This window comes from Eretmochelys imbricata, chromosome 6 (genome assembly GCF_965152235.1).
Source record: "Eretmochelys imbricata isolate rEreImb1 chromosome 6, rEreImb1.hap1, whole genome shotgun sequence".
In the NCBI taxonomy this organism is placed as follows: domain Eukaryota; kingdom Metazoa; phylum Chordata; order Testudines; family Cheloniidae; genus Eretmochelys; species Eretmochelys imbricata.
The window spans coordinates 127,119,316-127,134,428 of record NC_135577.1 but is presented as its reverse complement, the minus strand read 5'-3'; the positions used below and the strand labels follow the sequence as shown (position 1 = coordinate 127,134,428).

Here is a 15,113-nt window from a genome sequence, read left to right as displayed (position 1 = left end):
GGTTTAATTCTTTTCTCTCCTATGCTTAAACAAACAATACTTTGTTTTGAAGGAGCTGTTCTGAGGCACTGCATTTACCTAGTGTATTTTATTCCCAAAGGAAGTCTTGCAGGTGCTGAGAAAACAAGGGTGGTAAACATGGGTGTTGTAGCCCAGAGACAAGGTCTGCAAGTGGGATAAGCACAGAATTCCACCCTGAAAGCCTGTCACTTGAAAGGGAGAACTTGAGAGACTGGAGAGGGGTTAAGGGTTAAGCTAGCCTTGTAACCAGTACAGGCTGCACAACTGTTTTTTAAACAGAGGCAAAACAATGTATTTTTCTGTACTCCCACTCCCAGAAATGAGAGAGATCTGGTCTGAGTCTTGTTTTCTAGTTGCAGTGTAGTACTTTGTATTCTACTGTTTTGTATTTTACACAGCCTATTAGCACAATTACTAGTGATATTAGCATGTCTAATCTTCCTTGTCCAGCAACCACATAAAACGTATTTAATTTTCTATTCTCTCAAGTGTAAATGTGCATCTACTTGCTATAGCTATCGGTAAAACAAGAATGAATAAAATTAGGTAATCATCTAGGTCTGAATAAACTAGATGAGAAAATGGATGCATATATGCAGTAGAAATAATACAGTGTCTACTTTAAGATGCTGCAAGCCTGGAGAACAGGAAGAAGAAAGGATACCACAGTAAAGTGTCTACTGCAATTATAAATAAATACATTAATATTTTAATAATTATTAAAAAAGGGCAGTTGGCCAGAAGGGCTCCATGTGCACTGGAAAGTGGGAGGACTCGGAGGTGCAGCTGGCATCCAAAGAAACCTAGTTTGAAATATAAAGGGTTTAAGCTCAGATCAGAACTTTTCATTACGTTTAATCTTATTCCATGACTTGACATATGTACATTGTCAAACCCATTATTTTCCAAAGCAATGCACTATGAGAAAACCAGCTTTAGTTATTAAGCACTGATTAGGGGCATTTTTTTTTTGAAAGCGTTATAGGGTCCCTGGTGTATGACAGGGCTCTTAAGTGCTATAGTAATTAAACAACAACAAGGCAAGTTATCCACTTCCAGAGCTTTACATGCTGATGCCAAACAAGTCAGCATGACTTTTTTTTTTTTTTTCCCCCCAAAAAACAGGCACAAGGTTACTCCTGAGTCAATGCTAATTATAGACAAGGCAATGCTCCCCTTTTCTGTGTCTGGTGAACTGTGCAAAGGTAGAGCAGGGTCTCTGATTCATGATCCCTTGCCCAGTGTTGTCAGGCACTCATCAATGAACATCATTTAGGATTAGCAGCAGGCTGCTAAATTTGCCTCTCAGTGGGGGACCACAGTTTCTTATTTAATTGGCAACAGTGGGGAACAAAGCTGCATGCAACATACACAGTGAAGCGGTGTCCAGAGGTGTTCTGTGACTTCACAGCTTTTATTTTATTTTTAAAGCAGGATTGCTATAATTGGGCATCTTCTGGCAGCCTGCCAGAAATGAATCAGCAAGTTAGGGCTGCTCATTGTTTTTTGGTGCTGTGGCTTCAAATGTCAGCTCCCAACAGAAGTGCTGGGTAGAAGGTCAGGGGTCTGATCAAAGAGTCATTGAGCCACCAATAAGAATGGGAATGAGAGTTTACTTGTAGTACACTCAGTTTTCCAGATAAGTTGATTACACTGAGAATCCAAACAATGCCTTCTATTTCTGGCTTTTTAAGCAATGGGTAAGAGGCTCTTAGTGCATCTGGCAACACTTCAAACATCTACAGAACCAATCTGAACAACAGTAATTTACCACCACCAGCTCCACTGCACGTAGACTGGCTGATGTAATGTAAGTATGGAACTGTCCTAATAAAATCAAATGGTTAGCCAGTCCAAAAGGTGACTATATGCAAAGGATATCTTGCTCTGTTCTCTTAACTCTGGCTTTTTGATCCCCATAACCACCTCCATCATTGTGTAATTTGTTTCTCTTGTACATTTTAATAGCCTTTAATAAACTGAAGACAATCATATACGGTAAAAGATTTTTCTCTTTAGGTGGATGAAAAATGTTATTCCAATGTCATTTGGATCAGGTGCTTGGAAGATACTTCCTATCCATTTAGGCTATTCTTTTTCATTTCAAGGATGATCCTTGTGAGATTCCACACACTGAAAAAGATCCCCGAAGTATTACCTAACGCATATAGCAAATACATTGAAACATATATCTAGCCTTTAGTATGTGGCAGGAGATTCTAGTTCAGGACCCTCATGAATTTAGCAAGGCAAACTTCCTACATTTCTTGGAAAAACTTGATTTTAAACAAGGGGAGCTAACTTCCTGCTCAGTGATCCCTCCCCTATATTAATCTGGACAAAATTAAAAAAAATCTGATATCTGCTTTATCAATATTTAATTTGTTACATGATATTGTCACCAGAGACAAATGTTATTGTGGGTGGCATATGGAATGAAAGTTTTGACCCCAAGCTCTCATTGTTATTGCATTCACACTGGATTTAACATTCAAGATGATTAAGCTACTGTTAAACTGAGAAAGAGAAAGCAATTGCTCAAGGCAGGGGTGGCCAACCTGTGGCTCCAGAGCCAAACGCAGCTCTTCAGAAGTTACTATGCGGCTCCTTGTATAGAAACCGACTCTGGGGCTGGAGCGACAGGCGCCAACTTTCCAGTGTGCCGGGGGGTGTTCACTGCTGAACCCCTGACTCTGCCACAGGCCTTGCCCCCACTCCACCTTTCCCGCCCCCCTCCCCTGAGCCTGCTGTGCCCTCACTCCTACCCTTCCCCACAAGCCTCGAAACTGCTGATGGGGAGGGAAGGAGAGGCACTGATTGGTGGGGCTGCTGGTGGGTGGGAAGTGCTGGGAGGGGGCGGGGCGGCTGATCGGGGGCTGCTGACATATTACTGGGGCTCTTTGGCAAATGTACATTGGTAAATTCTGGCTCCTTTTCAGGCTCAGGTTGGCCACCCCGGCTCAAGGTCTCAGGTGGACTGTGCATTGAAGCTGGCATTAAAACTTAAGGTCCTGTTAAAGAAAAATTTCAAGTAGTTAGTCAATTAAAATCTAGTAAAATCACATTCTAGAGATTCTACATAATATTTTTAACACTCTACCCCATTGTTAAAAAATACCTCTCTTGGTTTAGAGCCTGACAGAACAAACATACAATGCGGTCTATGCTTTCTCTCTCCCAGTTTCCCTAACTGTAACCTGGGGAATAATACACAGTTGTCTTCCTCAGAGAGGTATATTATGAGGATTCAATGATTGTGAAGTGCTCTGAACATATAAAGTGCTTATTAATATTACTACCAGATCTACTCTAAGAGGGAAAACCAAAAATTGACAGGATATTGTGTTTATGTATGAATTCATTATTTCTTCTCAACTATGTGAATCACATTTTAATTCTTTAGACTAATTTAACTTGCTCTAATTTTGTCTCTTCATGGAGGATTTACAGATATTTCCAAGAATCTGAGATTGTCTGTTCCCAGGTTTCCACAAGTGCACGGACAAGAACCCACCTAACACTGAAACAGTTTGAAAACAGACATTGACTAGATGGTCTAAAAATCTAATTAACAGAACACAGTTAATGACAGCAACTAGAAGTGCTCATAGGAAACAATCCTTTCCAACAGGTTACTGGAATTGAACACATCCTTGGTGCATAAAAATATTGTTGTAATTTATGCCAATTTAAATCTTTACAGGCTGGCTGGCACACCCAGTAGCCACATGTAGGTATAAAACCCATTAAATTATGTTACCAGAGGCTTCTTTAAAAAGAACCTGCACCTGGAAACCACTGAAGATCATCCAAACCCTATGAATCTGCAACTGCAGTCATTGCTACAATTCTACTCATTTGTCCAAAAATTGATTTCATATGGCAAAATATTAAAGCCACAATCCCTAGGTTTTCTTGGTGGTGCTATTATTGCTCCTTGGTGCGTTGGGTTTGTACATCTCGTGTGTTTCTCTGAACTGAGTAAAAAAATGCATTCTTATGGGGCAGACTCTTTGCTCCTAAAATAGCATAATTTCTTCTAAAAAAATAGTTATACATTTTTTCCATGTTATTTAATAATGAAGATTTTTGAGCAGGGATGTAGTTGTCAACAGTCTAAATGCTAAAATCTTAGTTTTGTTGTAAAATTTGTGTAGGTTCGTTTCCAAAAAAGCACAAAGTTTACTTTAAGAAATTAAAAAATAGTTAATAGGCTCAAAAAGATTGAATGAGATTACATTTCCTAAAGCCAGCATAAGTGTGACATTGCACCCCATAATGCTTTATAGAAATATGCTTATGAGTGTAAATATGACATAACTAGAATATGTTTTATGCTAGATATGCCTTGTAGCATCTTTGCAAAGGTTATGATCTACTGAATATAGTCATCCTATTCGCATGCATGTATCATTTTTATACCTGAAGTTATGAGTGTTGGCTCTATGCTTGTATTTAAAGTGTTTGCTGTAGGAAGCACATAAGGCAGATTTGGTCAACATAGCATGAAGAGGTTATTCAAGTAATTGGGAGTACTTAACTAACAATGGACTTTGAGAGGCGCCAATCCACATCTGAGCTTTCCTGGGAAGGTTCAAACTAACATGTAAACAATGGCAAAAAGAACGAGGATTACTTGTTGCACCTTAGAGATTAACAAATTTATTTGGGCATAAGCTTTCGTGAGCTAAAACCCACTTCATCGGATGGATGCAGTGGAAAATACAGTAGGAAGATATATATAGACACACACACAGAACATGAAAAAATGGGTGTCGCTATACCAACTGTAACAGTATACCCGATAATGTCACGGCAAACCTGGTGGCTGAACTTTGTGACTTTGTTCTCACCCACAACTATTTCACATTTGGGGACAATGTATACCTTCAAGTCAGCGGCACTGCTATGGGTACCCGCATGGCCCCACAGTATGCCAATATTTTTATGGCTGACTTAGAACAACGCTTCCTCATCTCTCATCCCCTACGCTACATTGATAACATCTTCATCAACTGGACCCATGGAACAGAAGCCCTTGAGGAATTCCACCATGATTTCAACAATTTCCATCCCACCATCAAACTCAGCCTGGACCAGTCCACACAAGAGATCCACTTCCTGGACACTACAGTGCTAATAAGTGATGGCCACATAAACACCACCCTATATCGGAAACCTACTGACCGCTATGCCTACCTACATGCCTCCAGCTTTCATCCAGATCACATCACATGATCCATTGTCTACAGCCAAGCTCTACGATACGGCCGCATTTGCTCCAACCCCTCAGACAGAGACAAACACCTACAAGATCTCTATCAAGCGTTCTTACAACTACAATACCCACCTGCTGAAGTGAAGAAACAGATTGACAGAGCCAGAAGAATACCCGGAAGTTACCTACTACAGGACAGGCCCAACAAAGAAAGTATCAGAACGCCACTAGCCATCACCTTCAGGCCCAACTAAAACCTCTCCAGTGCGTCATCAAGGATGTACAACCTATCCTGAAGGACGACCCATCACTCTCATAGATCTTGGGAGACAGGCCAGTCCTTGCTTACAGACAGCTCACCAACCTGAAGCAAATACTCACCAGCAACCACACAACGAAAACATGAACCCAGGAACATATCCTTGCAACAAAGCCCGTTGCCAACCGTGTCCACATATCTATTCAGGGGACACCATCATAGGACCTAATCACATCAGCCACACCATAAGAGGCTCGTTCACCTGCACATCTATCAATGTGATATATGCCATCACGTGCCAACAATGCTCCTCTGCCACGTACATTGGCCAAACCAGACAATCTCTATGCAAAAGAATAAATGGACACAAATCAGACATCAAGAATTAGAACATCCAAAAACCAGTCGGAGAACACTTCACCCTCTCTGGTCACTGAATTTCAGACCTAAAAGTCGCAATTCTCCAACAAAAAAAAACTTCAAAAACAGACTCCAACAAGAAACTGTGAATTGGAATTAATTTGCAAACTGGACACCATTAAATTAGGCTTGAATAAAGACGGGGAATGGATGGGTCATTACACAAAGTAAAAACTATTTCCCCATGCTAATTCTTTCCCCCCTACTGCTACTCACACCTTCTTGTCAACTGTTTGAAATGGGCCATCCTGATTATCACTACAAAAGTGATAATTTTTTTTCCTCCTGCTGATAATAGCCCACCTTAATTAATTGGTCTCATTACAGTTGGTATGGCAACACCCATTTTTTCATGTTCTCTGTGAATATATATCTTCCTATTGTATTTTCCACTGCATGCATCCGATGAAGTGGGTTTTAGCCCACCAAAGCTTATGCCCAAATAAATTGGTTAGTCTTTAAGGCGCCACAAGTACTCCTTGTTTTTTTTGCTGATGCAGACTAACATGGCTACCACTCTGAAACCTGTAAACAATGGCCTTGGCTTGCAAAAAGCTGAATCATTCATAGACATGTGACTTGCCCACGTGGCTAGAGACCCTATCTTGTGGCTGTGATGTTGCACAAAAGACAGACTATATAAGGCCCTGGAAGCCCATCCATTTTGTCTTCAGCTGGCTCAAAAGATAGCCTTTCCACCCCAAACGGATGCCTGAAAGAAACTGGAACAAAGGACAGTAACTACGGGGGTGTGAGTGATTGCTGGACCTAGACTAGGAAGGAGTCTAGTCTGTCAAAGAAGCTTACTGGAACATCTCTGAGGGTGAGATTTACCTGCATTTAGTTTCCTATTGTATTAGGCTTCGACTTACGTGTTTTATTTTATTTTGCTTGGTAACGTACTTTGTTCTGTCTGTTATTACTTGGAACCACTTAAATCCTACTTTTTATATTTAATAAAATCACTTTTTACTTATTAATTAACCCAGAGCAAGTAATTCATTCCTGGGGGCGCAAACAGCTGTGCATATCTCTCTATAGTGTTATAGGGGGCGAACAATTTATGAGTTTAGCTTGTATAAGCTTTATACAGAGCAAAACTGATTTATTTGGGGTTTGGATCCCATTGGGAACTGGGTATCTGGGTGCTAGAGACAGGAGCACTTCTTAAGCTGTTTTCAGTTAAGCCTGCAGCTTTTGAGGGACGTGGTTCAGACCTGGCCCTGTGTTTGTAGCAGGTTAGCGTGTCTGGCACAACAAGGTATGGTACTGAAGTCCCAAGCTGCCAGAGAAAACAGGCTCAGAGGCAGTCCCAGCACATCAGGTGGCAGTCCCAAGGGGGTTTCTGACCCAATCCATCACAATAAGGAACTGCATTGTTCTTGGAATCAAACACATTAAGAGGAAGTCACACGCTCTTGGCTCTCTCTCTCATGTATTATTCGACATGGTGACGTGAACAGTGAGGAGCACTTTGCAACGTTTTTCTCCAGAGATAGATCTTCCTTTAAAAATCGTGACACTCATCAGCCCAGTGTTCTTATATGCCATTTCACATACCTTTGTGATTAAACAACTACAGGACTATTGCTTCTTTGCCTTCTGGAGACCATGGAAACTCAGGAGGCAACAGTCATACTCCCATGGAGTGAGTTGCATACGTTGGTTATGAACAGACCTTAGGGAATGTCTATACTACAATTAAACACTCATGGCTGGCCCGTGAGAGCTAACTCACGCTTGCAAGGCTTGAGCTGCAGGGCTGTTTAATTGCAGTGTAAACTTCTGGGAACGGGCTGGAGCCTGGGCTATAAGACCCTCCCCTCCCACAGGGCCCTAGAGTCTACGCTGCAATCAAACAGCCCTACAACCCGAGCCCTGTGAGCCTGAGTCAGTCAGCACAGGCCAGCCATAGGTGTCTCGACAGATCCTTAGCATTTAGTTTCAGGGGTTTAATTCCATTTGACAGCTCCTTACAGTGGAAAGAGAAAAAACAGACTCTTTTCCTAGAGAAAAACTGTACAGGAAATTCCTGCTAATTTACAAATAAACAAAAGTTATAAATCCAAACAGAATTGAGAAAACTGTTCCATTTGGTGGGGAAAGGAACGAACTGGATTCTTCACGCTGCAACTGACCCTCTCACAAAAGGTTTCACAAAAGATAGGCACAATATTTCTTGAATTCCACATCTTGCTCTGCTGGTAGAAGGTCATATTACTATGGGTCCAGACCGACCTAATGGATAAATTTGGTCAGTCAGAGGGTGGAGGAAAGAGAATCCTCCCCTCAAGTCCCTGAGGATCGGCAATCGGAGATTTCTGAGGTTCACAAGAGCTGCATAAACTACACACTCTCAGCACAATGTAGAGCAGAAACCATAACAGTGTAGATTGCATCAGACCTGCAATGTTACTTCAGTGCTGTATGTTTGTATTCAAAATACATTACTTCACAAGATTAAATTGGGCCTGTTGCTTGGACGCATGTTTTTATCCACAACCGTAACTCCTTCCTATGTCTATTACGGTCACAGCACTTATCCTCTACCTAAGGCAAAACAAACCTCCCAAGACTGGATTTAATACCACTAGTGGGACACCCAAAGATCAGTAACCGCTTACTGTGAAATAAGTCTCCCCACATCCGACCAAATATGTTATCTTGACATCAGTTCTGATTTAGCTGCAGAAAGCCTGATGTTAAACCTCTATCAGACACTGGAGGGTTTGGGGAGAGGAATGAAGGGGACAGACTCTAACCGCATCTTCTTTAATATACTGTTGATGTCCCAAAGATACAGTTACAGATCTCAAGCATCCTTGTACCTGGTCCCCACAACTTTTGCACATGGTTGCACTTGTGTTCTGAATACTTGAAAATATCTGCTATAACTTTCTACATTTAATTCTACTGCCAATAATAGTGCCTGTGCAATGAAAAATTAATTTACATAATGCAAAAAAGGTGTTCTTTTCTAGTTATTGAAATACAGCTATAGAGAAAAACTTTAAAAAAAAAGACAGAAGTAAGTCGTTTTGAGAGGAATGAAAAAGACACTCACTTTACAGGAGCCCTAGCATAAACCTGAAGCCAGTCAGGAATCTCTGCAGTGTGGTATGGATTTGCAGGCACTAAAAGGGGCTGGCTTCTCTCAGCTTGCTGTGGCTGATAAGTCACTGGTGGAGGTTGATCATAACGAGGAACGCTGTACAAAGAACAGAGATAGAAATCTAAAATGTATCAATTCAATAACCTCCAAAAGCAGCAAGTTAAATATACTAGTATAATTAAAATGTTAATTTTGACCAAAATGTTAAAATCTTAATAAAAACTACTGATCATTCCAGCCACTTACAACAATAGGAGTCATGTATGCAGACTGATGGCATCACAGCATACAGGCAGGTTGCATTTAATTTTAAATACTCTTTACTGGGAGTAAGGAGACCTTTCTGCAGTCATTTTTAATAATTGCGCCATGGTCTTTTATTTTATTCTAAACACAAATATAAACACAGCTGCATTTATCACATTGTAGAAACTTATATCAGACCATTTTACCTGTTACCCACTGCCTTTTACTAACATGGTCTGACCAAAAATTAAAAACTGATTTTAACAGATAAAATAGACAAGTATCATTTAACTGATCAATCCAAAATTCCATGGATTTAGAACAAATGTGTTCTAGTAACATTTAGTAACCTATTCCACAAGAACTTCAAGTTTCATCTTTAAAATGTTATCTATTGTTCCATATAGAGATTTTTCCTTCTCACATGAAAAAACAATAAGAAAAATAATACAGCAGGGACAAGCGTGTTGGAACATACTAACGAAAAGTTTATATTGTGTGTAGATGAAAACAGGGACTTTCAGTTTAGAGCAGAACTAGCCCATGTTTAAGATGGCAAAGTGCCTCTTCATCAGGATTATTATTAAAGGTTATTTGTGAGGACAGCCTGCTGGAAGGTAAGATTTAACAGCTTCCTTTCAACCTGTAACATTTTTCTCCTCCTGTGACCTTACTGACGTAACCTGTGACCGTAGAGATGATTGTTGCAACCACTGTTATATATTTGTAGCAAATATTGTACAAAGGTTGTTGTGTCTATGGAAAGGTTATGATTTTTTGCTGATTATGATTATGCTATCTGTATGTGTGTATCATTTTTGTAGCTGAAGTTATGAATATTGGCTATGTACTTGTATCTTAATGTGTTTTGATTCTAAGAAGCCTCAGTGAAGCATTTGGTCAACTTCTTAAGAAAGAACTATTCTCAGTAAGTGCCCACTGAAGAAGCACTGGCTGAAAAACTTTGGGAGACGCCAATCCACATGTGAGCTTTCCTGGGAACGTTCAAACTAACATGTAAATAATGGCGTCGGCCTGTAAAGAACTGAATCGTGCATGTCAAGGGATAAGAGGGAAGATCCTTTCACAGATTGAGAACTGGTTAAAAAGACAGGGAACAAAGGGTAGGAATAAATGGTACATTTTCAGAATGGAGAGGGGTAACTAGTGGTGCTCCCCAAGGGTCAGTCCTAGGACCAATCCTATTCAACTTATTCATAAATGATCTGGAGAAAGGGGTAAACAGTGAGGTGGCAAAGTTTGCAGATGATACTAAACTGCTCAAGGTAGTTAAGACCAGAGCAGACTGTGAAGAACTTCAAAAAGATCTCACCAAACTAAGTGACTGGGCAACAAAATGGCAAATGAAATTTAATGTGGATAAATGTAAAGTAATGCACATTGGAAAAAAAGAACCCTAACTATATATACAATATGATGGGGGCTAATTTAGCTACAACTAATCAGGAGAAAGATCTTGGAGTCATCGTGAATAGTTCTCTGAAGATGTCCATGCAGTGTGCAGCAGCAGTTAAAAAAGCAAACAGGATGTTAGGAATCATTAAAAAAGGGATAGAGAATAAGATGGAGAATATCTTATTGCCCTTCTATAAATCCATGGTACACCCACATCTTGAATACTGCATACAGATGTGGTCCCCTCATCTCAAAAAAGATATACTGGCATTACAAAAGGTTCAGAAAAGGGCAACTAAAATGATGAGGGGTTTGGAACGGGTCCCATATGAGGAGAGATTAAAGAGGCTAGGACTTTTCATCTTGGAAAAGTGGAGACTAAGAGGGGATATTATAGAGGTATATAAAATCATGAGTAGTGTGGAGAAAGTGAATAAGGAAAAGTTATTTACTTGTTCCCATAAGAACTAGGGGCCAACCAAATGAAATTAATGGCCAGCAGTTTAAAACAAATAAAAGGAAGTTCTTCTTCACTCAGTGCACAGTCAACCTGTGGAAATCCTTGCCTGAGGAGGTTGTGAAGGCTAGGACTATAACAGGGTTTAAAAGAGAACTGGATAAATTCATGGAGGTTGAGTCCATTAATGGCTATTAGTCAGGATGGGTAAGGAATGGTGTCCCTAGCCTCTGTTTGTCAGAGGTGGAGATGGATGGCAGGAGAGAGATCACTAGATCATTACCTAGTAAGTTCACTCCCTCAGGGGCACCTGCCATTGGCCACTGTCAGCAGACAGGATACTGGGCTGGATGGACCTTTGGTCTGACCCAGTCTAGCCATTCTTACGTTCTTCTGTTCATGGACATGTGGCTTGCCCATGTGACTCCAGGCCCCATCTTGCTGCTGTGATCTTTCACAGGGCAGAGGATATAAAAGGCCCTGAAAACTCCTCCATTCTGTTTTCAGTCTTGCTTCTTGCCTCTGGAGGAACCTTGCTGCAAACTGAAGCTCTGAACAGAGGACTGAATGACCCATCCCAGCTGTGGATGTACTCCGGAGACTTGATTTGAACCTGCAGCTTATTCCATCCTTGCTACAAGCCTGAACCAAGAACTTTGCCATTACTGTATGTAACGGATTCCATTTAACCAGTTCTAGCTTTCATCTGTATCTTTTTCCTTTTATGAATAAACCTTTAGATTTTAGATTCTAAAGGATTGGCAACAGCACGATTTGTGGGTAAGATCCGATTTGTATACTGACCTGGGTCTGGGGCTTGGTCTTTTGGGATTGGGAAGACCTTTTTTTCCTTTTACTGGGGCACTGGTTTTCATAACCATTTGTCCCCATAACGAGTGGCACTGGTGGTGATACTGGGAAACTGGAGAGTCTAAGGGAATTGCTTGTGTGACTTACGGTTAGCCAGTCCTCTCTGTTTGGCTGGTTTGGTTTGCCTTGGTGTGCAAAGGAACCCTAGCCTTGGGCTGTAACTGCCTTGCTTTAAGCAATTTGTCCTGAATTGATACGGTCAGTTGCGTCTCACCAAAGCCAGCATTGTTACACCTCCTGAAGTATTCTGTCACTCTTAATGAATATTCATAGTAAAGTATAATGATGCATTGTTCTTTATTAGTTGGTAGCAATATTCTGTGCTCTGAACTTACATTAAAATTAACACAGCTCAGGAAACAGAAGCCTTAAGGTTACCTCCCTTTACAATTAGAGCAACTTGGACAGAAACCAGTAAAGTTCTATGTATAAAAATAATATATAACAGATCAGTGATGTGCTAAGACAGAAAAGTTAGGATTTAGCATAAAAAAATCTATCAGAATATAGTCTATAACAAAATCTAACATTGATAGCCTACCTGGGAGCACAGGGATGTTTGTACTGAGCTCTTTTATTGATGTGATCTACATAATACACTCCAAATTCTGCTGACTCAACTCTTTCCCATCCAGGAGGCAGCCCCTCACGCTCGAGTGGATGGCTCCAATGAGTTGTATTAGTGTTATGATCAATGTAGTATTTCCTTCCTCTAATAGTCCAGTCCACTGACCAGCCAGGAAGAAGAGGTAAATCTTCAGAACTGTGATTTGTTAAATTTCCTAATGATGTAGCAGGAACCCTGCCAATACCTGAAAAAAACATGAGTTCAGCCAAGTTGACAACAATGCTTGAAATTGGTTTACTGACTTAAAAAAAAAGTTGTAATTACTTTCCTCGTGAAAGCAATAAAAGATTATTCACTCAGAAGATGACAAACCTCAAGAATAAGGCTGCAGTAGATTTACAACTTCTATATTCACACATTTTTTCTCTCTACTTATTTCAAATTAGAACTGGTCAAATGAATCACTAATTATTAGGCAATCAGAACATTATATGTATGGTCTGACCAACAACAAGTAGAGCAATAATCCTTTTGTAAGTCAGATCTCAGTTCCTGAAAAAAAAGGGCGGGCTGTGGGAGGGATTTAGGTGTGGGAGGGGGTGTGGAGCGCCGGATCTGGGGGCCACTCACCTCGGCTGGCTCCCCGCAAGCGGCGACCTGTCCCAGGCTCCAGCTGCTCCTAGGTGGAGGCACAGCAGGCAGCTCTGCGTGCTGCTCCCCCTCTCCCACCCCCGTGCCAGCTGCACAGCTCCCCTTGACTGGGAACCGTGGCCAATGGGAGCTGCGGGGGGCGGCTCCTGCGCCCTAGCCTGCTGCCCTGAGCCCCCACCCGCACCCAAACTCCCTCCCAGAGCCTGCGTTCCACACCCCTTCCTATGCCCCAACCCCACACCCTCTCCCACATGCAAACTCCCCCCCTCTTACTTAACCAGCATTTTTTACTTACCAGCACCCTCTTCCCCCAACATGCCGGACAAAACAACTTTCACTGTATTTTCAAATGCCATAATAAAATACATTTTACTTGATTCCAGCATTCCCAACTAGCTGGTAAATGTCCTATTAATGCTATGTTTTCTCACTGAACCATATAGAGGAGCTTAGATTTTTTTTTTCTCTCTCAGAAGTTAAACAATTGATTCTACCACAGTACCAACGTCTCCACAGATGTTGGAATAAATACTTCCTCAGCTTTGGCTCTTCAGAAATAAAAATGTGTGCAAGTGTACGAGAGAGAGATGGTACTAGCTGTATCATCCAAAGAATACCCCGAAAAGAAATCTATCTATGCTAGCTCATCCAAAAAGCAGTATTGAAGCCAGACGAAACTTCACCATTACTCTTTCTCTGCCTAACCATCTGTTATAGACAGATATCACACATGCAGCTTCTCCTTTGTACTCATCCTTCCACTTCTGCTATCAGGGGAAATTGTGAACATGCTTTCCTTCTGACAGTTCACCCACAGATCAACACTGGCACACGAATGACATTCTTTTCGATCTTTTGCTTACCAGTTTAGATCTAATACAGCACGAGTGCTGGAGTAACACCTCACCTGCACTTCAGTCTGTGATAGTAGCTATTAGCAATAAGGTAACTGGAAATTATTCAAAGTGAAAAAACAGGAAACGAGGGACTAAAGTCCTCTTTTCCCCCGTCAGCCCCGCTGAGCACTGGTTTCGAAAACATTTGTATTTGTCAACAAAAATATTTCTAACCCTGGCAGGTTATGAAACACTTGACCTTGGAGTACACCCCTGTATTAAAATATTTTTGCTATTTCCGTAAGTTAGCGTGTATACCAATGCTGTGGTTCCCTCCTGCAGGTCCTGATCCTGAAAAGGAATCTGCATCCTTGACCTTATTTCCCTGTGGAGTCCCACTGAAGGCAGGGAGGAGAAAGGAGTTCCAGTTTCTATTTCCAAGAGGAAATACAATTTTCCAATTAAGCTACTTGAAAAGATACTGGACTTCAGATAAACAAGTCCAATATTTTCTCCCACTAACTGGGCTGTTATGATTGTGACTCTTCTTGGATGTGTAAACAAGAACTACTTATGGTGTCAGCACTAACATGGGATTCAAATACTCTCAGATGTCACTAGAAGAAAGAACCTCAACATAGGAATAACCATTAACTTTCCTTTCGGTTTAAACATTTCAAACTAGCACATGCTCAAGTGTTTTGTTGTGTTTTTTACTCCCACTTCAATTACAGCAAAATTTAGCAGTCAATATATCACGGAATCATAGAATATCAGGGTTGGAAGGGACCTCAGGAGGTCATCTAGTCCAATCCCCTGCTCAAAGCACGACCAATCCCCAGTTTTTGCCCCAGATCCCTAAATGGCCCCCTCAAGGACTGAACTCACAACCCTGGGTTTAGCAGGCCAATGCTCAAACCACTGAGCTATCCCTCCCCCAAGTGCTGTGGACAAAGGTTATTGCTTAATGAAGTTTCAAAGCTGGGATTACAAGGTTTCAGACAGAGCTAAAACCCATTCTATGTACGATCAGTGAGGG

At 41.1% G+C, this 15,113-nt stretch overlaps 1 protein-coding gene across 2 annotated transcripts in view; it reads right to left on the bottom strand.

The window, feature by feature from the left end:
- Positions 1–15,113, bottom strand: part of SAV1 (salvador family WW domain containing protein 1) — a 37,600-nt gene that overhangs the window by 8,863 nt on the left and 13,624 nt on the right. The window contains exons 3-5 of one of the 2 annotated variants that reach the window (XM_077819672.1): positions 12,561–12,831; positions 8,983–9,126; positions 2,383–3,032 (exon numbers count right to left, since the gene is read on the bottom strand). In XM_077819672.1, coding sequence (XP_077675798.1) covers positions 2,990–3,032; positions 8,983–9,126; positions 12,561–12,831 — 458 coding nt within the window. In that variant the 3' untranslated portion in view covers positions 2,383–2,989. Of the gene's footprint in view, positions 1–2,382; positions 3,033–8,982; positions 9,127–12,560; positions 12,832–15,113 lie in introns of those variants that run through there. The other variant, XM_077819671.1, reaches the window with a different exon arrangement.